Raw genomic sequence first — 26,569 nt, forward strand, 5'->3', positions numbered from 1 at the left:
TCTGCAGCTGGCCTGCACATAGGTGCATAGGCCTGCACAGAAGACAGAAAATGGAGAGGATTAAAGAGGACACAAGGACAAGGAATTCTGCAAGTCATCCTCAGCTTGAGAGAGGGTACACATTTCAACCCAGTCTTCACGAACTTTCCCAAGATATGACTCAAATAGTCATTTTGAAAAACCCAGGCTATAATTAAAGATTTCCACTACCTATATGCTCCAATAATTTCTGGGATCACTTCCGAGTTCCCTCATAATACCCTTAATCAGATCACATGAGAGAAAATCCATATAGTGGAATTGGTAATTATACTGGACTTCTTATGTGAACATCAACAAGCATCCAGCAATGTATGCATATAGAAAATGTAGAAGCACTTACCACTGCACCTGAAAGCAGCCTTGGAGGACAGTAATTTAAGAGAGAAAAATCCAAAATGTTCAAAAATTAGTATTTTTAGAATGCAAAACCAGAAGACAATCAACAGCTCTCAACTCTATTTTTACAGCATCTTAATGTTAAGTTTATAAGTAAAATCTGTTGACCCCTATGTTTTTCTTTTTTTTTAATCAAAATCCTAGGGGAAAAAAAACATATTTTAAAATGTAAGTGTACACTACAGTTGATAAAGCTCAAACTGATTTATGGTGGTTTCTTGAACAGTGGATACATTTATGTTGCTAACCCATTTCTAGGGGAAAAAATAGATGTTCCTGGTTACTACACACCACTGTGGCCATAACACTCCATGATTTTGGAAACCAATGAAACATCCCTTACAAGGGTTTTTCCATATTTTGATAATCCTGAATAAATCACTAGAACTATTTTCATTCTTGTATGCAAGGCAAAATATTCATAGGGCAACATTCGATCACGTGTGACCAACCAGTAAACCCGGACACTAACTATAAAGGTCATCACTTGTACAAGAGCAATAAAAAATTAAATATTTATTCAAATAAGCTTAAATTCAGGCTGCAATGTTGGCAATGTAGATTTTTAAACACATCACAAAAGCGTGCACAAAAATTAATTTGAGCAGAAAACAAAAATAGCAAGCCTTATACTAGACAGCTGCTGATTTTAAGAAAAAAAAAGATTTATAATAACTATACAAAATATAAAATGTATCAAACACTACCATCCACAGAACAGTTTTTTTTAATTGGTTATATTTAAAAATTACTTGTGTAGTTAATTATATAGTGAATTGCAAATGATTATACAAGAACCCCCTTTTGGTCAGCAATATTCTGTTGCTCTATAGCACACCCAATCACATTGCAAAACTGAGCATCATTATTTATACCATCAATAAAGAAAACAATTATTGATAATACAAGTAAATATCTGATCTACTAAGAACAAAATTATTTTTCCTTCAGCTTGGAAGTGCTTTCCATGCAAAGTCAGCACTTGCTTTTTTTTTTAAACAGAATGTACTACCAAGCAATGTCCAGGGTTGTTGATGCTCATAAGTCTAAATTTTACAAATCAAAGATCGAATGTTAATCATGCAACCCTCTTCACTACTGGATAAAACCACTATGCAGCACTTATCAGATTTATTGCCTTTCTGGAATTTCATTCAAGGCATCCAAAATTAGGCCTAATGATAAATATACATATAATGGAAAAGGTCACAAACTATTTGACACCACTACCGGTAATGTCTGTGCTACGTGAAAGCACCTTTTAAAAAAGAGCCTATGCGGCAAGAGATAATCGTCTAAAGATTCAAAATGAATCAACAGTATTGGATAACAATATAATTCTTAACTCAGAAGCTGCCTCAAGATTAGATGCATCTTCAGTTAATGTAACAGGAAAAAAAGGCAATGGGTTTTATTTAATGCATCCACTCAAACTGACCTAAGGCCACCAGATTTGCAGACACAATGTATTTCTTCTTCTCTTTTTGCAATTTTTTTAGGCTGTAAGATGATAAAGGAGATTCTATTGAAAAAGAAGAAAAACAAAAATAGCTATTTTGTCTAGATTATGAGGTTGCACCAGGCGTTGGATTCACGTTCTGAGTGGCGACTTGTGGTGCAACTTCAATTATTCGTGGTTTGTCTATAATTCTGGCAGTGCGATTGCCCTTTTCTACAATCCCAATGATCCATGCTTGGTGTCCTTCACCATATTTTGGAGACTTGATTTCAGCACAGAAGCGCGCTGCTTGTTCACGAGGTAAACAGATAAGGAGGCCCCCTGAAAAGATCAATCAATACGTTAGCTTTTGGTTACCTGTCAGGGGATAAACATGGCTTGCTCAATAGCATGCTCAGATAATCTCTTTGGGGTCTACAGGAACTCCATTTCTCTGACCACCTCCCCTACACTAACATCATACAAACACCTAGTGGGAGGTTTCAGTGATAATGTACTAAAATCAAGTACTGGCCAGTGTTAGGATCTGTGCAGCGATATGGATGCTCAAAAAAAAAAAATATATATATATACACACACACACACATTACATTATATACACACATAAACATATTAAAAGGTTAACATTAACTTTAAAATCAATTTATCAACCGTTTGATCAGCCAGACAGCTCATGCCTCTATACTTAGGCTTTCGGGGGGGGGGGGGGGGAATATAAATAGAACATGATATGGTTTATTGTATTTATTTTTACTTGCATTTAGTCAACAAAGTTTTAAAAGTACCTCATGCTAATATTGTTTCCCAACAAAAACAAATATTTGAACTATAATATTTGATTAGAGGGGGGAAAACAAATCACATGTGGCTGGAATGCTATGTTCAAACAAATTTAAGCTCTATATGAAAATTTGTATTGTAGTAATAAAGAATTGGAAGGCTGTACTCTCCTTCCAGTGTTTAAGGGGGGGGGGTCAACAAGAAGTGGGCATGCTCCTTTTACCATGCCTAAAGAACAGTGTATAATATGCCATGAATGTGGATGTCCTTTCATTTCAGCAGAATTTAACTTTTGTCTGTGGAGCTCATCATCTACATTATTTTTTGGTTCCCTATGACATCAATATTTACAATATCTCTTCCATCATGTGGGTATTTATGTTTTTAATTGCTTTATCATACATATATTTGTAGTTTGCAGTTTGTACCCCCCTCCAGTTTACAAATCAGTAAAACATACAGTTACTCTCCTACATAATTCCTCAGGATAATTACTTGGCAAATATTACTTACATAACCCTTTAATAATAAGAAGAGTTGGTTCTTATATGCCGCTTTTCTCTACCTGAAGGAGGCTCAAAGTGGCTTATAGTCACCTTCCCTTTCCTCTCCCCACAACAGACACTCTGTGAGGTGGGTGAGGATGAGAGAGCCCTGATATTACTGCTCGGTCAGAACAACTTTATCAGTGCCCAGGGTCACCCAGCTGGCTGCATGTGGGGGAGTGCAGACCCAGCTTGCCAGATTAGAAGTCCACACTCCTAACCACGACACCAAACTGGCTCTCAAATGAGCAAAGTAACCATTAGTTTTGAAATGCAGAGTTAAACACACGTGCACATATACAAATGCTACGTGCTTTACAAATGCTCAGGCAATTTATGGCAAAATAAATGCATTAGAATTTGGAGGACAAAAATGCCAGAGTACAGCATCTAGTTCCAGTACTCACACAACAAATATGGCGCCATCTAGTGATCCTGTTAGAAATTCTTTAAGCATTTTATGTCGAAAAGAGATTCAAGAAAGATTTCTAATGGAATGAACCTAGTGGTGTCAGGCACTCTATCCTCTCCCAGAGTTCAATATTTTAGTTGGATTAAATACTGGATTCAATACTGCTCTATTTCCTTTTACAAAATTTATATCCTGCTTTTCTGCTCTCATAAAGCAATGTACTTAATACTTCAATAATGGAATATATTGGTTCAACACAGGTCTGAATACTGATTTCACCTGTGTGGCCACAAGCACATTCTTGAGGAGAAAAAGCATTACAAGAGGATTTACCTGAGGTCTCAGGACACGTCCCATGCATGAGACCAAACATATTGCCACATGCTTTGCTAACTGCAGCCATTTTGGCGAGAACAGGAAGGTTATGTATAACAAAAGACACTTCATTGCGCTGCTGCTTGGCTAGATTTTGTGCATGACCCAGGATTCCAAAACCTGTGATGTCTGTGGCTGCATGTGCATTGAACGTGTGCATGAGCCCTGCAGCTGGGAACAAAAAACCAAGACAAAATTATGCAATCCCGGAGTACTACTTTTGAACTGGTTGCTCAGTTCTATCCACCATATAAGTTTAGTCAGACATGAAACATTTAATGAACTGAACACATGCTATTCTTTCCTGCTTTCCCCATCTCAAAGTACTTATTTAGGCCCACTCTCAATATTGTGCTTTATGGGTTAGCAGACCTTCAGGAAATCATGATGATCAAAGTAGGAAGCGACAGGAGGAAAGGATTAGCAAAAAAAAAAAAAAATCCCGCTTTTCTGCAAACTGAAGTGCTTATCCCAAGGAGAAAGGAAGTTTAGGATTCAAACCATGTCATTTCAAAGGAGGATTGTTTGTTTTGTTGCTGCTATTATGTGCATTTAGACTGAGGCTGTTACTTTACCGATGAGACAATATTGTATGGTTTTACTATTTTTAGTATACTGTAGGACAGGGGTCCTCAACCCCCGGTCTGCGGCCCGGTAGCAGGCCACGAAGGCCATGGTACCGGGCCGCCAGCAGCCACGCCTGCCTCCCCCCCTGCAGCGAGAGGGGGGGAAGAGGCAGGCACGGCCGCTGGCACGCCAGCGACACAAATGCGCACGCGTGGAGCTGCCGCGCATGCACGTTTGCGCCCCTGCTGGCGAAAACGCGCATGCGCAGCAGCTCTGCGCATGCGTGTTAGCGCTGCCTAGTGGCGAAAACGCGCACGCGCGGCAACTGCACCTGCGCGTTTACGTGCAGCGGCAGCGGCCGAGCCGCCGGCTCTCTCCCACCCTTGGAGGCGGTCCCTGACTACAAGAAGGTTGGGGACCGCTACTGTAGGACACTTTTGTAAATTTCTTTGAACTCAACAGCTGAGAATAAATAAATTTACATAGGTGTTCTAATCCTTAGGATGATCTTATTTCTCAATATGTGTATCTTGCAATGTAAGCTAGCATCCTGGATCATTTTCTTAACTGTCAAAAACAGAATTCTGAACTGCTCTTTATATCTATATATGATACCTATAATCATCACTACTGGAGCAATCTCTGTAGCTTCATGTCTTATTAGCAAGACAGTAAAATAGCGCGCCCCCCCCCAATCCATAGGTCTCAGCATAGTTTGACTTCCTAGGAACATAGGAACCTGTTTATAAATTAGATAACCCCCCCCCCACTTCCAGAACAGCTGAGTAACAGCTGAAGACACATCTGTGTTTTATGGTCTGTGGGTACACTCTGTGAAGCACACACTTGATCCTAAAGTTCCCCTGCCACCAGCTATCAAGGCTCTGAAACTGCATGAGAGGATGGCCTAGTACTGAAAAATGTTTTCCCTGATCCTTGAGTTTATTTTTGTTAGGAGCTCAACCCCTTTGTAGTTCCTGGATTAGGGTACACATATTCCCCAGCCTCTCCCATATAGTGTGAGCAAGGAAAGGCAATGACACTCCTTTCCCACACCGACAAACAATTTCCCACTAGGCCATGAAATCCTATAGGGGCAGACTGAAGACCGGTGACAAGGGTGCTACTCCTTCAGTCCTGGAACTCATCACTCCTGCATTACTGAAGGGAGTGACGTATTTCTTCAAAGCCTCTAACATGTTCTCACCAGCATCAAAATGAGAGCCTTGTGACTAGAGTAGCTTCCTATTTTTGCCATTGTTAAACCTAAATTCCTTTTTATAAATACATCCTCAACAGAAAGATATCTAATACAGATTATGTAGCCTGTAGCTTATTAAATTCCATTGTAAGAACTAATTAGCCATAAGTGTAAGGTTCTTTTTTTTTTTTGTTTTGTTTTTACCCAACAATAAACTATTGTTAGGTAATTGAGGACAAATGCTTATAATGTTAACAATATCATGTCTCCCTGCAGCAGCTTCGAATTGACAAGTGTGGTGTCAGAACTGCTGTTAATTTTGACACAACAGGAAGAAATTAGATGTCTAAGCGCAGGTATAATCAGATGACAGCTGAAGCAGAATACAATGTATCAGTATTAAATAACATTCACTGCTATTTCATTCAAGAATAAATAATGTTCCCATAATGTGGGTCCTAATTGCCAACAGCCTTATTGCTCATGTCTGTCAGCTATATTTCCATTTAAAACCTGACTGTAGGCCAAGGCCCTTTTAACTTGAAACCTTACGAACTAAACCTAGAACAAAGTGTGAGTCCAGTGGCACCTTTAAGACCAATGAAGGTTAAATCTATGTATAAGCTTAACATGTGCATGCACACTTCTTCAGATACTTTGAGACAGACTTCCTCAAGTCTTACATTTAGGGGAGGTGATAGTTGCCAGAAAGGGCTGGTTAAGAGTCAAGTAAGGTGCCACTGGACTCATACTTTGCTCTATAGATTAAGACCAGCAAAGCTACCCACCTAAATGGATCTTAAACTTTAACAACGTTAAAGTAGTCAGCAGTTGGAGAAAGACTTTCTATAAGCTTCTCAAAAGGTGAGTTAGAGGTTTATCACCCATATTTGGGAATATGTGACTGCTACAGTGGACCTCTTGATACAACAGCTTTCAATATAACTGATAACACAGAAAAGACTGAGAAAAGGAAAACCAAAAGATTCAGACACTAACTTTTATATTGTTATCAAGGAGGACATTCGCTGTCAGAGAAAGTTCTGAAAACAGGCATCAATTAGGCCTAGTCCCAGTCCTCATTCTCACCACTTCATCTGATGTAGCTACAGCAAATAGCAGTGCATTTATGACATACCAATTCAGCTAAGAGTATCCAAACATTTTACTGAAAAAATTAGAAAGTCACAATTACAAAAGAAACATTCTGTTCTAAAGAATGGAAACTATCTAAAAGGAGGCCAAGATTTTTGTCCCAAATCATTTATTTTTTTAATTAAGTGGTTGATCTTTTAAAGTTGTTTTTATAGTTTGTTTCTGGCATTTGAAGTGTTTAATGGCACTTTAAAAAAAAAGTATTAAATGTTTTGTGTTGTTTACATACTATGGAAAACTTTTGAATGGAAGTAGAAATTTTGTTCTTAGATCCTGTAAAACCTACTTCTAAAAAACAAGACAGATCTCCTAGTTTTGATTATTAAAATATTGTAAAGTAGGTCTATACTCCTGAGGACTTTGAAAATTTGAGTTATAGAGTAAATGTAATGTAACATCAATAATTTCTAGGTTCTAAGACATTAAATATAAATGTTATTAACAATTATAACCAACCAGATTCTAGCCTTATAAATAATGTGAATGTGGAAAATCCGAAAGAATGCTGAACAGGGGCTGAATAAAGTACAATAAATGTCAGTAGTCAATAAATGAAAAAAGATGATTCTTGCCTGTTTTATCTTTTTTCTAATTTATTTGTAGTCTTCACCCAAGCGCCATCCAGTAACAATTATTGTACTTTATATTCAACCCCTGTTCAGCATTCCTTGGGATTTCTGTATTTATACTAAGCAAGCTGCTTGATTGTCTTTTGGGTTTTATTTAATAAATAATGTGAGCATTAAAAAAAATATGCACTCCTGTGATTTACCTCATTTTATTTTCCCCAAGGTTCAAGAATTCTCATACCTGTTCTGTTGAGCCGTGCCATATTCATCATTGCTTCTTGATATGCCAGCTCCACATCTTCTTGTGTGACAACCAATTTGATTTTATTCCATTTTTCTGGCTATTGTGAAGAAGAAACAGAATTCATTTGTCTCCACTGCTGGCAGTAACAGCATAGTTAAGCATACTAATCCTGCATGTGCAACAGTTATTTGATTATCAAATGAATGCTTCGATTTTTTCCAGCTGGCTTCTGTATAACCATGCAAATACCTTGCACATTTCAGCCTATTGTCACTACAATCTAGAAACTAGGAGTAATGAGGAATCGAGATACAATCCAAGGCTGCAGTCACGTATGGACACGAGACAGAATCCATCAACACCAAGTGCTCCATCCACTTTGATCAAAGACTTTCAAACACTTCAGGTCCAATCAGCATTCCAGCATCCAATCATAGACACACAACAAACAGCTGCTATGCAGTGTCTAAATCGTTTATGACATCACTTGAGACCAGGACATCTCCAACATAGGTAAGCAATATCTTTCACTCTCTCAGTGGGGGATATTTTCTGAAAGATCCGGTTTTAAAACCCGCAGTGGAATTCAGTGACACCCTTGACACCTGTCAACAGCATGCCACTATTACACACACACACACCCCATCATGTTAGGCATCGTCTGAAACTGCAAACCAACATACAGCAAGGCCAGCACTCTCTCTTTGACATTAACCTGCCCTCTCACACAAACTTTCAGGTCCCAGAGGAACAAGGAGAGAATGCCTGATGGTGCAGCTTTTTGCAAGGCATTGGAGAAACAAGGAGAGCAACAAAATAACACACAAGAGAAAGAATCCCTGTCATTTCCCCAACAGTTCACCAAGGAAAGCATTTACGTAGTAAACACAAGAGACTCAAATTCAAGCAAAAGGGAAGGGGAAACAGAGTAAAACAAGCTTCACCTATGGGTCAGCAACAGAAAAAAATAGAAGGCAGAGTTAGTTCTAGAACCCACACCTCGCACACTGCAACCCATTTTATCTAACCACACACTTAACTGGACCCACAAGAAAAAGACCCCCATGAAGTATTTCGAGTTCTCTGTTAGTAACAGGGTTAAAAACAGCTATGTGAACTAGGGCAGAAAATACCGAGATGGCCCATTCCCCTGGGCTATACTTCAGCATGAGTGAGGTGCCTGGTAGAAGCCTCACATGGGTTTAGGTACCACAGTGTCCAACAAAGAATCTCCATCTCTTCAAACTTTCTGCCTAGCATCTTCCTTTGTGATATTCTTGCACTGCATTCAAGAGGCTATTTACCACTGTCTGTTGCTATTCATTTTACAACCCTTGTTCTAAAGCACATCTGCATGCTCACACAAGGTAGCTTACACAGCTTACATAGCAAACCAGTGGTGCTCTGGGGGATTGTGAACCCCAAGGATCCTGTTTCTCCTCCTTATGATAGCACAAGTGTGCCTACAGCAAGTGTTTTTCCAGCCTGCTCCCAATGCAAATTTCATGATGAAGAAAGCCAAGAACCATAAGAAGAAAGCAGAAGAAAATGATCCCTAACTCCCAGATTTAAGCAGAGACAATGCTATGAAACAATCCACACATTTATGGAACAGTATAAAGAGATGGAAGTTGGGTGATCACTTATCTTGACCTAACAAGGCTCCTGTGTTGTGAAAGCTGTACTGACAGATGTCAGTATCACAGGTAAAGCTATCCCTCTCATGGCACAAGACAACTGTCCTGTGAAACAGCTGCCAATTAAGCAGCTTGCAATGATGCAGGAGCCAGGCTAGAATGAGAGAAGAGCAGCTAGAAGCACAGGGGTACGCTGCGTGATTCAGACACAATTCATATCACAAAGTAAAGTGTTCTTCCTCTACATACATTCCAAAAGCAAAAGGCAAGAGTTTTATTTCGTGGGTCCAAAATTCCCCTGGAAAAAGACAGTCCTCAGAAGTTTACATTCTTGTATGAAAACTTTGCCTTATGAAGCAAAGAGAAAATATTTCCTAGAAGTTTTTTCCCAAACATGCTACCCAAAACTTCCCAATTTTTTTCATTAGAATGATTGGGGAGTGGGATGTTCAAAGCCCTCTATTTACCAGAATTTTTCTATTTTCCCTCCTCTACCAGGTCTTCATCTCTCTACTAGCACTGCTTACTTTTGACAATCATGCCTGCAGAACTATACCTCTTGTAGGTTTAAGAGCTGCATCTTTTGTGTGCACTCATGTTAAATTTAAGCCACTATCCTAAGAATTTTAGGGGACAAAATAGTAGCCAAGATGGTTCACAACTGTTAGCCTAAGTTTATATATGAGTAGAATGTTAACCAGTTTAGTGAAGTGGTTAGGAGTGTGGACTTCTATGTAATCTGGTGAGCTGGGTTCGATTCTGCACTCTCCCAAATGCAGCCAGTTGGGTGGCCTTGGGCTCACCACATCCCTCATAAAGCTGTTCTGACTGAGCAGTAACATCAGGGCTCTCTCAGCCTCACCCAGCTCACAGGGTGTCTGATGTGGGGAGAGGAAAGGGAAGGCGACTGTAAGCCACTTTGAGCCTCCTTCAGGAAGAGAAAAGCAGCATATAAGAACCAACTCTTATTCTTCTTTTATTTAGAAGCTTTGCATAGGATATACGTATTGGCCAATCACAGCTTTACTTCTACTTCTTTCTTTTTGCAAAACTGAAGGAAGATAATCCCTAGCCAAATGAACTTACCCAAAGAGCTTCCTTACAGAACCACAAAAAGATGTATTTTTTTACAAGCTATATTAGAATCTCTTGCACTATTTTTCATTATCAAGAATGTGCTGCTTGACAGTCAAGGAAAATCAGAAACATTTGAATTATATACAAATTCAGAGTATCCTTAATTTGCAAGTCTGTGTGTCATGGGAACAATAAATGTCTAAAGTGAACTGCAGTCAGAAAAAAATGTAATTCTGTTGTTCTACAATTCTTCCATTCCAATTAATTTTGAATCAAGGGCAGTGAACATGTAGAAACTCACACATACAAAAAGCTCGTTTGAAGTGTAAGCTAAATTCCATTATGTCAAAAGACAACCAGACATCTTCATGCAGTGAAATGTTTCAATATTGCCACATGGAAATATACCAGTTTTGGCACTGGATATACACTGGTGTGCAAAAATCAGAAAACATAAATCCAGGAATTTATTTTGAGTGTTTGGGAGAATTACAGCCCTCCTAATAAACTGGCAACCGGTCCCCTTACCATACAGATATACCAGGTGTGAACATTAGGAATTAATATTGTATGTCTTTCTTTAAAATTTCAGGTGTGTTAATTTCCTAATATTATATGTTCAGAACATAGGTTTCATTGTTTCAAACTGAAAATAAAAATTATAGCTTCATAAAGGAACACAACTGATGTGAATTATTCAATATGCAAGTGATGAATGAATCTATTTAAAAGACACATTCCCTCTCCTGCAAAAGTGTGTTCTCTGAGTCAGTGTTCAGATACTGTGAAACACAATAACTTGTCTCACAACACATTAGAAATTTTGCTTGGGGTAGAGATATACCCCAGAATATGATTTGGAAGGTTTTTTCCCCCCCCTCAGAATATAGCTTTAGTAATATGGTAGTTTCATATTATGGGGTAGGGTGGTGGCTCAATAATAGAGAGGATGTGCTTTGCACAAGCCATGGCATCTCCAGTTAAAGGATCTCAATTAGCTAGTGTTGGAAAGGAACTTCCTCTGCCAGTCAGTGTACATAATGCTGAGCTTAACAAGACAGCTGTATGTATTTTGACCAAGACCATCCAATTAAATGTATATTCTAACAAAATAATTACAGTCCCACCTCTGATACACTGCCACCTAACACTCCCATCATTCTTCACCCCAATGTAAGTCAGACTAATTTACTTACTATATCTAGCCACTGGTGAACAGCTACAGCCACTTGTGTCCCCAAAGGTTTAGTTAACACAAGCACATCTCCTGGTACAGCATTATCTGGCCTGCAAACAAGGCACACACACATACACATGTGAAGTGATTATTCCCCAAACAGAGATTTGCATCAGAACATATTCAATAGTTCTCAAAAGTTAACACTTAAGTAGCCTGTAAAATTCACTCATTTGGGGGGACAGCATATTAAATACTTTATACTGAGCAAGAGATAGCCATCTAAAGTTGCATGCAGTGAAGAGATCTCTACACCAAGCTTCCATTGAACCTGCTTCTACATAAAAGCACTTAAGGCCTCAACAAAACCTAGGCTTCATCAACATGGCCACCATAAGAATATTTTCAAACCTCAGGTTCTGATGAGCTACAACAGGCAAAACTACTGGACTTAGTGGAAGGGAATACTTTCCTCCCCAATGGTCATTACTGAACTCAATGTAATGTAACAGACAGATGAACAAAATGGCAGCTTCTAGGTTGTTTATTAATGTGCTTTCCAAGCATTCTCAAAATGTATTGTTCAACAGTCTATTTGTACAAATGAGGGAAATCCATCATTAATTGGAATTTGTTTATAGCCATGAATCTGAGATAATCAAGAGCAAAACAGGCACATAAATACTTTTAATATTTTTTAAAAATATAAAAAATATCAACACAATCCCATCCACATAACAGATTTCTTGTAAATGGTCATATTTAACAACTGTGTAAGAAAATGTAAAGTATCCATAATTTTAAAAGTAACTTCATCTTTTAACTCAACACCATTAATACCTCAACTCACATTATAAATTCATTAGGCTGACAGACTGTTGTAGCTACTCCTCCTAAAACGATCCAAGGATTTAACACTGTTTGACCACCAGTCACTGATGTTCCTGCCTCTTCTGCGGCATCTTTGAAACCTTGTATAACGAGAGGCATCACTTTGTCCCTTTCCTACAGATCAAAAGACAAGTAGAAAAATTGAATGTTTTCTCATCCTTAGGACAAAATGTATTAGAATATTACAGCAACTAACCAGCATCCACCCAATGAATCCATTTTTATAGCTTATAAATAATAGAGACTGCAGTTCCAAGTGAAAAAGAGAGTAGAATCAGGATTTCAGTTTTCTTCTTAGAACCATTTTCCAAAAACACAAGCAAACAAAACAGAATATTAATTAGTTATTTCAAGGATTCAAGTCTTTGCTCTTCTTACAGACTCAAGCACAGTTCTTAGGCAAAATGTGATACTCTTACAAGGTGAATATGACTGCAATAGGAGACAATAAGATAATAAGTCTTTAAAATTACAGGATTCTGTGGAATGTAAATTATCACATGCAATTACTCCTTGCTTTATTCTGCACCCCACCCCCAAATAGCTATGTAGAACTGCAAATCCAATGGGCTATATAGAACTTAAAATCCATGTATGAAGAGGCATAGTGTCGCTGTTCTACCTCAATTCTAAGATGAGCACCAAAGCCTGATCTCTCCTCAACTTCCACTGATGTGGTCTGTCATTTTTTTTCACTCATGTGTTAGTCAAGTTAACAGTGAGTCACCTTGTCTCTCCTTTCATTCAGCAGGCATTATGATGGATGCGAAATGGAGAAGACAACCACATACTGAGAGTTCCTATAATCAAAATACCATTAGCCCCAACCCACAATGACAGGGGAGAGAGACCGCGCACACACACATACACACAGAAAAATAGAGACTGCTTTTCCTACACATTTACTAAGATACTGTGTGTAGTAGGGATATGAAGAAATCAATCATCATCAATATATCTAATTATTAACATTGTCCCATTGATGGATACGTAAATCTGTTAACTGGAGCCGTGTGTGTGTGTGTGTGTGTGTGTTAACCCTCCAAATAACAGAAGCAGCATTGGTAAGATACTGGCATGGTATAAAGGCATAGTATAAATGCATTTAAATATAATGTCAACAGGAGCAGGAAAAGCTGGTAAGTGGAGAGGGAAGGAAGCAGTGCAAGTGGAGAGGATGGAGAAGATGAAGTAGTGTAAGCAGGGTGATAGAAGGTGTCTCCCTACAAATAATTCCCTGATTGTGTTATAATAAAGTTCAACTTAATTTCCAGATTTGCTAATAGTCCTTAATTCCGTCTTTCTTACCAAAGACCTGGAAGCAGTTTGAAAGGAGGACGGATGCTTGTGATATGTAATCTGTCACTTCTGCTAAATAGGAACTGCATGTTTCTGGGTAATTCTCACTGTACCTACTATAAGAAGAACATAAGAAGAGCCCTGCTGGATCAGACCAGCAGTTTATTTAATTCATTCTCCTGTAACTGGTATTCAGAGGTTTACTGCCTCTGAATATGGAGGTTGACGGCTTCCATTTTGAAATCTAATATTTGTATAATTTTTCCTTATTTCCACAATAGGCATAAGCTAAACTTCTGATCTGTTTCTAACAGTGGGTGCAACTGTAATTAAAGCAAGGTACTTATACTTACCCGTATTTGCCAGCGTATAAGATGACCCCTCAACATTTCCACTCAAAATACAGTACTATGGGCCACTATGTCTATCCCAACTGAAGTGCACCCGGCGTATAAGACGACCCCCCCACTGGGAGGCATGTTTTTCAGGGGGGGAAAGTAGTCTTATACGCCAGCAAATACTGTAGGTTTTTTTTTAAGTACCCTAAGCAGCCCAATTGTATATGTCAAATTATGCATAAAATGCACAATGTTTTAAAAGTTTAAATATCCTAATTTCCCCCCAAACTTCCAGGTTTCCTTCCCACTCCCAATGAGCCAAAAGTATCTGGAAAATCTCTATTCACGGTAGGTAACTATTCCAAATAAAGCATCCCTCAGGTCCAATTTGAATACAGATTAAGGCCCACTTTAATCATGAGGCTGGTGAGGCAGAAGAACCATTCCCTGCCATGTTACATTAGCAAAGAGTCTCATTTAACTTGTGCTGCAACCGGTGAAGAGAAGGTACCTCTGACCTCTGCATAGTTTGCATGCCAGAGGTACGCTGCCTTTGCCAATATTGTGTCAGTGTTTTGCTGTCCAAGGGATGCCCATCCCCAAATGGGCATCCCATTGAGAGGAGTATATTACAGAGACAGCATCCTCAAACAGATATTCATTTTAATTCAAAACCATTGGACCATCTTTTTGCATCCTGAAAAAAAGAGGTCAGGGAGGGGAACCAAAACATTTACAGGAACCAGACTTCCATTTCAGCTAGTCATGTATCACTACAATTCTTTGGGAACAGTTAGCACTACTCAAAAGCAATCCCGATTATTTACTTGATCACCAATTGCAGGTCAAGTAAACCTGAATAATACTTTGATATTGCCACAGCCTGTTTATATTCTTCCAGTTAATTCAAGATTTTAATGTTCTGACAAGATTTTCATGGTTGTTAGTCCAGGATAACAGTATGAATCATCAAACTGAGGATAGAACTACAGACTGGGTAATAAAGGCTCCCACAGTATTATCCGTTCCACAAAATCTGCACAATAGGAGTCTTCAGGAAGATATTCTTATAATGGGATTGATCCGTAGTGGTTCAGAATGGCCCAGAAGGATACCTTCATATTGGAGGAGATACTGCATTACCTTGAACCTCCCCAACCCCACACTCTACATTACTTGTACAATGCCTACCTGAGCAGTTTGGTGTTCACTGTCATTTTTGTATTCCTAGTACACTGGTACTGGCATTCAATTCTGTACTTCTAAGTTTACTGCACTGCACACTGCTAATCTTATACTGAACATGCACACTGTTGCTCTCATTGTCATTCAATTTTGTACAGATAACAGTTACTGCTGGCCCTTTAAGAATGGCCATCCAACCCATATACAAGTCTGCCTGACGAAACTGACTCTTCGGCCTCATTGTTTTCTGGACCGCACATGCTAATTTGAATTCATGTCATTTTGGATGCATACTGTGAGTTTGTTAACTTTTTTTGGTACATTACTTCAGTTTTTCTATGTTAGTCTATTAACCGGTTTGCATTTCACTCTATTGAAACCCTATTGGTGTTTTATTAATGTTAATTCATTCTATATTGGCTGTTGGCAACATAAGTTTCATGATTTTGTTTGATGGGATATGGAAATATTTATGTAGCATTTGGGTTGTATTTGTTGGATTTTTGTCTCTGACTGATTAACAAGGCTGCATATGAAGTAAGGCAAAGCATTTCTAAAGCAGATGTCAAAACGGGACAATTAACCAGTGAACCATCACTACTCGTATTGTTTTCATGCTGCTTTGGACTGCTTCCCTGTTTATATTGACCGTTTCAGAACTTTTTGTAGTAGTTCCCTTGTATTTTCAAACTGACTGTCTTTTGTAGTAGCTGTTATCAGTACAAATGACTTTGTGTCTTTTTGCAATCTCTGGTGCTGTGGGCATCGTTCTGTCTAGTCTATTCAATTTTGTGCTCCTAGTCCTACAGTTCTGTTTATTCAACATCCTATACTGTATAAGTGTTTTCTCTCTTTATGCATTCTGTAATAGCCTTGAGTTTCATGAGAAAGGTGGGCTACAAATAAGCTTCATAAATAAATTATATGGCTGATTCTAAGATGCAAAGTGAAGAAACTGTAGACCAGAAGGTGAGAAGCAGAATGTGTACACCTGAGAGAGAGAGAGAGAGAGAGAGAGAGAGAGAGAGAGAGAGAGAGAGAGAGAGAGAGAGAGAGAGAAATAATTCTTTGCCTGCTGCTATTGTTCCAAAAGTCCTTTTCTCTCTACCCCCTTCCCCAGTTTTCAGCTGATTTCTCCTCAGACTAGTTTCCAAGGCTAGGTTTGCTGGTGAGGTGAGGAACGCCAGTAGGAAGAGGAAGAGTTAATATTTTCCTGAATCATATATATACACCACGTCTCTCGTACCAGAAGAAAACCCCAAGGTTAGAAGCAATCCAGAGATTCCCAACCCCCTATGCTCTTCTGACAGGACCCATTGTGCTAAGCAACAGGAACTGGAAAAAAAGATGTTAAGCCCCTACACAGTACCATTCCTCTTTGCCTGTGTCTTTCACACAGTCACATGTCTTACACAATCCCTTCTGAAACTGACAAGAGCCTGTGGACTTCATTCTTGTTTATCCGTGATCATTATGATGATCTACACATTTTGAAAAACCTACTACTTTCACTGGTGTACACACAACACATAAAATTGTTTATATCCATTATGCTATCTTACGCAATCCAGTGTGAGAAACACTATTTAATGGTAAGACAAAATGGTGGAAAGGAGAACCAACAATTGCTCTCAGAAACACTGCAAAAGGTCACTTAGGTTGATACACTGTGAATAATTCATTTACAATTATATATCTCAAACATTATTTTAAGAACTTACCCTGTCTGTCATTTTATTGCTGATCCCAAGAAGCATCAACATGTTATCACACTCGGTGACTCCCATAGCATAAAGATCACTTAGAACATTGGCACAGGCTATGCGCCCCTGGAAAGAAGCAGAGCCCAAATGTGTATTATTTCAATAGTACCATCAGCACATAACACAATTTAAGCGGAACCAGAATGCATCCCAGGATGTTACTCAAGGAATGTAACCAATTAACAGCAAATGAGATGAAGAGAAGGAAGAAACAAAGGGAAAACTTTGAAAGGAATGAGACACTTAATGTGAAGCAATATTGGAGGCTAAAACATGGTAACAACTTATATCATAGGCTCAGCAGCCAACTTTACTTCGAACTGAATCCATTAATTTCTGACTTCAAATTATGAACATAAGAGAAGCCAAGTTGGGTCAGGCTAATGACCTTCTAACCCAACACTCTGCGCTATACAGCAGCCAAAACCCGAGGGCCATCAGCAGGTCCAGAACTGATGCAACTATCTTGGTTTAGTGACTTCATTTACCCAAGTGGAGAATCAAAGCCAAAACTTCTGTTATTTGGGTTGAATTCTGTCCCCTACGTAACATTTGGAAACAATCCAAGTACCAAGATTTGAGTAAATCTGAAGGCGTGATATAATACACCTCATTTGACAATCTAATTATGTCATCATGAAATCTATTTAACAGCAGAAATTCTCAATTTCACCGATAATGGGTTTTAATCTTTAAAAATATTATACACTGAGAAGTCATGTTAACCATAAACACAAGCACAAGGTATTCTTTATATTAGATTCTGTTCCAGTGTGGTTTTTTTAGCACTTTCTTTCCTACTCTGAAGACAAAACATTCTTCACAAAATAATGCAAAAATTAGAGATTTAAAATAAAGGTCATCAAGATCATAATATATCAGTAATACTATGCTTAGCACTGCTATAGCAGACAATGCTCAGTGGTCCCCAACCTTTTTATCGCCGGGGACCACTCAACGCCTTTTACTGAGGCCCGGTGGGGGGAGTAGTTTACTCCTCTACTCTCAACCACTGCCCTAGCACTCTCTGATCACTATGGTAATGTTTAAACATCCCTTCAAAATAAGATACAGACATGCCACAACAATGAACTGTGTTGTTAAGGGCTGGGGGGGATGAAGTAAAGGGCCGGAGGGGGGGGGGAGAGAAGGCGTCCTTCGGGGCCCACCTCCAATTAGTCGAAGGACCACATGTGGTCCGCAGCCCACAGGTTGGGGATCGCTACTCTATACTGCACCAGAAATTGATTGATCCATTCCAGCTGGCAGCGGTTCTGAAGTGTCTATGGTGAGGTCATTTGCAGAACTACCATGTAAAAATCTATTAACAGCATGTGTTGAAGGTGGACCATTAATAAAAAGTGTGCCAGGACTATATGGATATTCAAACTACACTGTTTTCAACCCACTGCACTTTAAATATGTTGAGGACTGGCCTCAATTTACAAACAACTGATAGTACAGAAAATAAAGTATAGTGATGCAGGATTCAACAGTTGCTGAAAATTGAGACGTATTACTGTATAACACCTAGGGATTGATATAAGCATGTGAAAGTTAAATGCATTTAACATTTTTCTACATACTAGAATGATCAAAACCTGACCATTATCTTCAGCGTTTACCAAGCAAGTTTTATGTTAAGAACAGATATTTCAAAACCGCAAGCAAAATCAGATTTCTTCTCTAATAGTAGATCAACTAAAGAAAATTAAATTTCTTGGCTCCATAATACTCAACACTTTAAAACACTATCCCCCCCTCGAACCTTTTCTAATCTATTTGAATGTATTTGGTGTTCAAAATTCGACAAAGAATATGGCAACATTTCCCAGGCATAACTGAACCACAGGTTTGCAGCTCAGCCTTCTCTTTCCTTAGAATTCCTGTTTTAATAGTCTTTGACACTGGCCAATTTAATAGTTTACCTAAGATCCCACAATCGATATTTACGTCCCCATTTAAAAACTGAAATACAGTTGACACTTGTGCAAGATTAGATATTTCTTCAACCATTTTAGAATTAAGAGGAAATAGCTAGTAACAGTATATTTAATGTAGGGCTATTTATAACAACGTCCACTCTTACAAACTGGGTCTAGAAAGCTATTCCAAAGACAACTGCACACAATTTAATGAATCATCTGTCATTTCCAAGTTGTAAAGGTGAATGAAGGAATCAAGTCCTCACACAGTAAGAAATCCTGGATGCAGCTTAAAGGTAGGGTAGCACATCACCAGCATTTTGTTAGATGTTGACAGCTTGCAGTTCCCACTAATATGGACACAGTTTGCCATAGGGTTTTTCAAAAGCAGCTTGTCATTTTTGAAAAGGGAACAGCTGATCATAAACATCATACAACTGCTGCAGCTGCCATTATATTTTACATGCACTGCTTTGAACTGTAACATTTGATTGAAAGCATTACTTGCAGTTCATAGCATGTAATTCTAATAATGAAATTCCTTGCCTAAGAGGCCCAAGGTCACAGGTGTAGCCCACACGGCGTTTTTCCACCCTCGCCAGGTTAGACTACTAGCAACCTACCTGCCTCCAGACTGTCTGGCTACAGCAGTGGTTCTCAACATGGGGGTCAGGACCCCTTTGGGGGTCAAACAACCCTTTCACAGAGGTTGCGGCAGGGCAAGCAGCTTGGCCAGTGGGGGGTGCCGCCATTGTTGCCACTCCACCTGAAGGCACCCGTCAATTTATATACAATCACGAATAATGGATCTTCATAACACTAGTCAGTTTGGGTTTAATTTCTGTGAAAGAACACTTGCATAATTTTATGGTTGGGGGTCATCACAGCATGAGGAATGGTATTAAAGGGTTGCGGTTAGGAAAGTTGAGAACCAGTGGGCTACAGTGATCCATGCAACGGTCACGTCCAGATTAGATTTCTGTAACTCATTCTACATGGGTTTACCCTGATCTTTAACTCAGAAATTTCAGCTGGTACAGAATGCCAGGGTCCTCGCTGGTACATCCTGGAGGGCCCACATCCAATCTGTCCTAAAGCAGCTTTATTGGTTGCCAGTTGTAGCCCAGATCAGATTCGAGGTTCTGATACTAACCTTTAAGGCCATCTGCAGCTTGGGCCCTGCCTATCTGAGGGCCTGCCTGCCTGCCTGCTTATGCCCCATGCAGGGTGCTCTGCTCTGTGGCTGCAAATGTACTTGCGGTCCCTGGCCCCAGAGAAGTGCGCCTGGTGGAATGAATTCCCAGAAGAACTAAGGGCCCTGACAGAGTTGTCTCAGTTCCTCAGGGCCTGCAAAACAGAACTCTTCCGCCAGGTCTTTGGTTGAGGCCAGGTTCTCCAGGGACAACTGGGGCCCCTCCTCCAGCCAGTGCTATTACCTGTGGTGTACCTTTGGTGGCTTGATTGTGAATGGAGGAAGATTTGGGAATTATTCCGCCGTTTTAGGGGGTTATGGGTTTTATGGATTCTTAGCATGAGAGGTGTGATTTATTTTATTGGGGTTTGTTCCTGCTTTGCTGAACCCACCACGAGTCCCTGGAGAGTGGGGGGATAAAAATCTAAGAAATAAAAAAAATATAAAAAGAGTGCACACCTTTTGTTAAAACATAAACAGTTAATTGATAAAGCATATAGCAGAACAAGACAGTGTCACAGATGATCATGCATAGGCACCAAGTAACCTCTCTCTCCCTCTCTCTCTCTCTGAAAATTCTGATAATAGCAAGAGACAAATGTTTAGGCAACTTACCATCATATAAGGATCATCCACAATAGGATAAATGTAATCTGTTGTCTGCACCAGAGATAGGCCTCCATGCCTTAAGGGAATAACACAAGTGTCCATGCCAATTCCTACAGAGACATCATTAATCAGTGGTTATAAGCAATCTACCACCACCAGAGGAGCACTCTCTCACAATATTCCTCACCACTCAGCAAACTCATAGAATCATAGAGTTGGAAGGGGCCATACAGGCTATCTAGTCCAACCCCCTGCTCTACGCAGGATCAGCCCTAAGCATCCTAAAGCACTCAAAAGATGCTGAGGGAGGAGCAGTAAGCAAATCAGCTGTTTCTCCTCTTCCTTTTCCTTTTGATCCTCCTACATGCTAGTTCACATATTGCACAGCCATTTGTGTCCCCTAGTGCACAGCCTTGGTACACTGCAGGAAGCAAGCAGGAAGCAGCATTTTGATCATCTACATTAGTGACAACTTCCTACCCGTAATTTGCAAACAGGAACCTGTCATCCACACCTTTTCACTGCCTAGACTTGACGTATTCTAAAATATGCTGCTGTCTTGAATGTTGTTATTCTTGGCAGCCAGCCATTAGTTATAAAAGAGAGCTACTTTAAATGTAGGAATGAAGAGCGGAAGACCTGGTATCTTTCTTGCCCCCACAACATGGACCTTTCAGGAAGACCCATTACCACAGTTACCAGCCTCTCCACACACGTCTGTCACTGTTAGGGGTCAACTGATATTTCAGATGATCTTACATTATTCTCTTATTCTATCAAGAAGTACAGCTCTGCTTTTATGTGACAGCTCCTAGTTTTAACAATAGTAAAAAAATATATCCTTTGCAATACAGGTTCCAGTACCCATTATTTATTTTGTGCTAGGTCCTCCCATACTTAAAACCTAACATCCACTGTACAGTTCACATGTCATGCATCTGTCATATCAGTCTCAGGTGCCATGCCCTCATATACATCACTCTTTCCCCAGTATTTATACACCATTTTTACAAATAAGTGCTCCCAAACTGGCTCTTAAACTTCATGCACCCTCTTACCCAACTGGTATGGAGATTTGTGCTGGGTTGTCATCAATCTGCAGATGACACCCAGCTCTTCCTCCTGATGGATGGCTGCCCTGACTCTCCCCTAGAAGCATTAGCCAGCTGCCTGCTAGCAGTGATGAGGTGGCTCAAGCAGAGTTGTCTGAAGCTCAATCCTTCAAAGACAGAGGTTCTGTGGCTGGGTAGGAAGGGACCATATGAGGAAGCATGCTTGCCCACCCTGGGTGGAGTGCAGCTTTCAGTTGCTCACTCCACCAGGAACCTGGGCATGATCCTGGATGCTTCCCTCTCAATGGAAGTTAGTCACAAGTGTAGTGTGGCTGGCATTTTAGCACCTTCACCAAAGCAAACTACTAGTGCACTACTTGGCCCCGGAACACCTAGCCACAACAGTGATCCATGCAACGGTCATCTCTAGACTGGACTTCTGCAACTCGCTCTATGCAGGCCTGCCATTAACCTTGATCCAGAACTACAGCTGGTCTAAAACACAGCAGCCAGAGTCCTCACAGTAACACCATAAAGGTCCCACGTTCGGCCTATCCTACGTCAACTGCAGTGGCTACCAGTCAAATTCTGGATCAGGCTAAAGGTTCTAGTAATTACCTTCAAGTCCATATGTGCTCAGGGTCCACTGTACCTGACGGACCACCTTTCTGCCAATGCCCCTCAAAGAGCTTTGTGCTCTGCCACTGCTAACCGGCTAGCAATCCCTGGCCTAAAAGATGCCCACTTGGCCTCAACCAGGGCCAGAACCTTCTCTGTCCTGGCCCCCATCTGGTGGAATGAGCTCCCAGAGGAGATCAGGGCCCTGATGGAACTAAAACAGTTCCTCAGGGCCTGCATTTGGTTGAGGCCAAGCAGAATCAGCAACATCTACTGGGCTCCTGAACCTCCCTCTCAGGAATCCATGTACCTGAAACGAACCATGGACTTGTTTGATCATTATCTTGGTATTCTGTTATCTGTTATTGTTCTTGTTGTTTCCACTGTTGTACTGTATTATATTTTATCTGATCTCATGTAGAAACAAAGTTCAATATATTGTTTACTTTCCATGTGAACTGCCCTGAGCCTTAGGGGAGGGCAGTATACAAATGTAATTAATAAATAAATAAAATAAATGTCAGAGTCTGAATTCAGCAGTTAAAATACCACCTAAATTATGAAAAAGTTGGTCTCATGGATCTGCCTGAGGAAGAATTTTAAACAGGATGCCACTACTTAGAAAGCCTTCTCCCTGGTCCTGAACTGTTGTTTCTGAGAACAATGGCACCCAAGTAAAGACTCCTGCCCAGATCTCAAAGACTGGGCCAAACACTTAGAGTGATGCTAGCTAGTAGGGAAGAACATCTCAGAGCAATGCAACTTCTTTGCCTAGCCAGCCCACCCTTGGGTTTGTCTACAAAGGCCTACAAGTCAACTCACATAGAAGATGATTCAGATCTTCTGAAATAACACAAGACTATATCCTCATTTAGTACAAAGAAGCCTTAATGAGCAGACACCGTACTTGATTAGATTTTATGCCATTAAACATCATCTGTATCTACTTTATTAGACAGACATTCTCTGCGATCTACTGGATGTTGCAGAAGCCCCTCAGGTATCCTGTCACTGTACATAGGGGTAATGAGGACAGCATGCATGCTGGCAAGCTGGAGAGGAACCCCCAAATTGACACACGCCTAGCAAAAAATTGTTTTTCTCTACCCGAAGGAGTCTCAAAGCAGCCTTCCCTTTCCTCTCCCCACAACAGACACCCTGTGAGGTGAGTGAGGCTGAGAGAGCCCTGATATCACTGCTCGGTCAGAACAGCTTTATCAGCGCTGTGGTGAGCCCAATGGTGGAAGCTGAGAATAATTAAAGAGAAACTGTCACTATATTCTGTTAGTCTCTACAAATGGGAATGTAGTGACAGGTTCTCTTTTAATTACTGTCAGAATTGAACTCAAACAAACGACTGTGTACTAATCCATGACTCACTCTCTACTGCCATTAGAATCAAACTTTGTTCTGCTACTTCAGACCAACACGACTACCCACTTGGATCTAGGTTGAGGGAAGAAAAAATGAAAAGGAATTTGGCGGGAGCCACATGACCATCATTAGACCATTAAAAATTATAGACAAGTGTACTCCTTAATACACTTATTACTCTCTGTATTTTGGCTGCCATGTTTCTTTAAAATCCCAGATGCTGAAAACTTCAGTGTCTCATTGTTCAACATGAAAGTTGAAATCCACAGGAAATATGAGGAAAAGCATATTTGAAAACTAAGACATTTTACATATTCAAATAAAAGAATCAAAATATGCAAGTGGGTGATATTTCTGTTTCAGTAAAACACAATTTACTTTTGAAACTTGCCTAAGATTTGTATGACCATGTTACAAACATTAAAATATCACTCCAGGAGCTACTTCAGATTCTAGTTTATACTATTTTCCCCCACTCAGAAAAATCCTACTGACAAACACATCTGAGCCTCACTGCTCTCAACAAGCATAACTTACATGTCCTCCCCAAACTGTCCCAAAATAGATTTGTGATCTTGGGTCAAATGAACAGTTTAATACTGCTTATTATTCTACCAGGTGAAAAATACTCTTATGTAATTAAAGGGTTTCATGATGCCATCTAATAGAAAGGACTGGTGTCAGGGCCCTGCAGGAGACTGGGGGGACACACCTATATAGCTTTCATTCATGAACTAGCACCTATTATTCTGGATTACAATCTGGAATCTTTTTATGGTTGCTAACTCTGACCATGAGGCTGGGAGTTCAATCCCAGCACTGGCTCAAGGTTGACTCAGCCTTCCATCCATCCGAGGTTAGTAAAATGAGTGCCCAGCTTGCTGGGGGGTAAACGGTAATGACTGGGGAAGGAAATGGCAAACCACCCTGTATTGAGTCTGCCAAGAAAACGCTAGAGGGCATCACCCCAAGGGTCAGACATGCCTCGGTGCTTGCACAGGGAATACCTTTACCTTTAAGCATGTTTTAAGTTTATCTGAAATGCATTTTGGGAACAATTCTTAGAAGATGTATTTTATTTTATTTATTTATTTATTTATCATACTTTTATACCGCCCTCCCCGGAGGCTCAGGGCGGTTTACATTATAACAGAGAACCATACATAAAACAGTCTGTAGAACATGTACACCAATAACCAACAATTGCAACCAAACACAACACAGTATAACAATAAACAATCATAACACAAACAGGTCCAGGGCTTGTTGATGGGATTCTGAGGGGGGTGGCTTATTGATTGAATTCTGAGGGGGGGGGTGGGGGGGAGCAGGGGCCCTTGGTCACTGTAGATTACATCTGGTCTCGGCCAAATGCCTGGTGGAGGAGCTCCTTTTTGCAGGCCCTGCGGAACTGTTTAAGCTCCGTCAGGGCCCTGATCTCCTCTGGGAGCTCGTTCCACCAGGTAGGGGCCAGAACAGAGAATGCTCTGGCCCTGGTCGAGACCAGACGGACTTCTTTAGGGCCAGGGATCCTTAGCTGATTGGAGGCAGTAGAGCGCAGAGCTCTTTTGGGGGCATAGGCGGGGAGGCGGTCCCTCAGGTACACTGGGCCCTGACCGCGTATGGCCTTGAAGGTAATTACCAGAACCTTTAGTCTGATCCGGAATTCAACTGGTAACCATTGCAGCTGATGGAGAATAGGCCGGATATGGGACCTCCACGGTGTTGCCGTGAGGATCCTGGCTGCTGCATTTTGAACTAGTTGTAGTTTCCGGGTCAGGGCTAAGGGCAGGCCTGCGTAGAGCGAGTTACAAAAGTCCAGTCTAGAGGTGACCGTCGCATGGATCACTGTGGCTAGGTGTTCCGGGGCCAGGTAGGGCGCTAGTAGTTTGGCTTGGCGGAGATGGTAGAATGCCAGCCGCGCTACCTTTGTGATCTGGGCCTCCATTGTCAGGGAGGCGTCCAGAATCACACCTAGGTTCCTGGCAGAGTGAGCCGTAGAGAGCTGCACGCCATCCAGGGTAGGCAGGCGCGCTTCCTCGCATGGGCCCTTCCTACCTAGCCACAGGACCTCCGTCTTTGAAGGATTGAGCTTCAGACGACTCTGCTTGAGCCATCTCGTCACTGCTTCCAGGCAGCTGGCTAATGCTTCTGGGGGAGAGTCAGGGCGGCCATCCATCAGGAGGAAGAGCTGGGTGTCATCTGCATATTGATGGCAACCCAGCCCAAACATCCGTACCAGCTGTGCGAGAGGGCGCATGAAGATGTTGAATAGGATAGGAGAGAGGACCGCTCCTTGTGGGACTCCACAAGTAAGTTGCCGGCGGCCTGATGTTTTCTCTCCTATTGCAACCCTCTGTCCACGATCCTGGAGGAAGGAGATCAGCCATTGAAGGGCTGTCCCTTGTATTCCAGCATCGATGAGGCGGCGAGCTAGAAGCTCGTGATCGACTGTGTCGAACGCTGCTGAGAGGTCTAATAATATCAGCAGTGCCGACCCGCCTCGATCCAACTGGCGACGGAGGTCGTCCGTCAGGGCGACTAGCGCTGTCTCTACCCCATGGCCAGGCCGGAAGCCAGACTGGGATGGGTCTAGGACCGAAGCTTCTTCCAGGTATTCTGTCAGTTGGTTTGCGACTGCCCTTTCTATCATCTTGCCCAGAAACGCTAAGTGAGACACGGGCCTG

General features: G+C 40.8%; 1 protein-coding gene across 3 annotated transcripts in view; it reads right to left on the reverse strand.

Moving 5' to 3' along the window:
- Positions 1–939: 939 nt before the first annotated feature.
- Positions 940–26,569, reverse strand: part of SEPHS1 (selenophosphate synthetase 1) — a 30,454-nt gene continuing 4,824 nt past the window's right edge. For all 3 annotated transcript variants that reach the window (XM_077337971.1, XM_077337973.1, XM_077337972.1), the window contains 7 exons: positions 20,845–20,948; positions 17,071–17,178; positions 12,487–12,641; positions 11,656–11,746; positions 7,743–7,842; positions 3,968–4,180; positions 940–2,218 (listed from right to left, as the gene is read on the reverse strand). In XM_077337971.1, coding sequence (XP_077194086.1) covers positions 2,004–2,218; positions 3,968–4,180; positions 7,743–7,842; positions 11,656–11,746; positions 12,487–12,641; positions 17,071–17,178; positions 20,845–20,948 — 986 coding nt within the window. In that variant the 3' untranslated portion in view covers positions 940–2,003. The remainder of the gene's footprint in view (positions 2,219–3,967; positions 4,181–7,742; positions 7,843–11,655; positions 11,747–12,486; positions 12,642–17,070; positions 17,179–20,844; positions 20,949–26,569) is intronic.

This window comes from Paroedura picta, chromosome 5 (genome assembly GCF_049243985.1).
Source record: "Paroedura picta isolate Pp20150507F chromosome 5, Ppicta_v3.0, whole genome shotgun sequence".
In the NCBI taxonomy this organism is placed as follows: Eukaryota; Metazoa; Chordata; class Lepidosauria; order Squamata; family Gekkonidae; genus Paroedura; species Paroedura picta.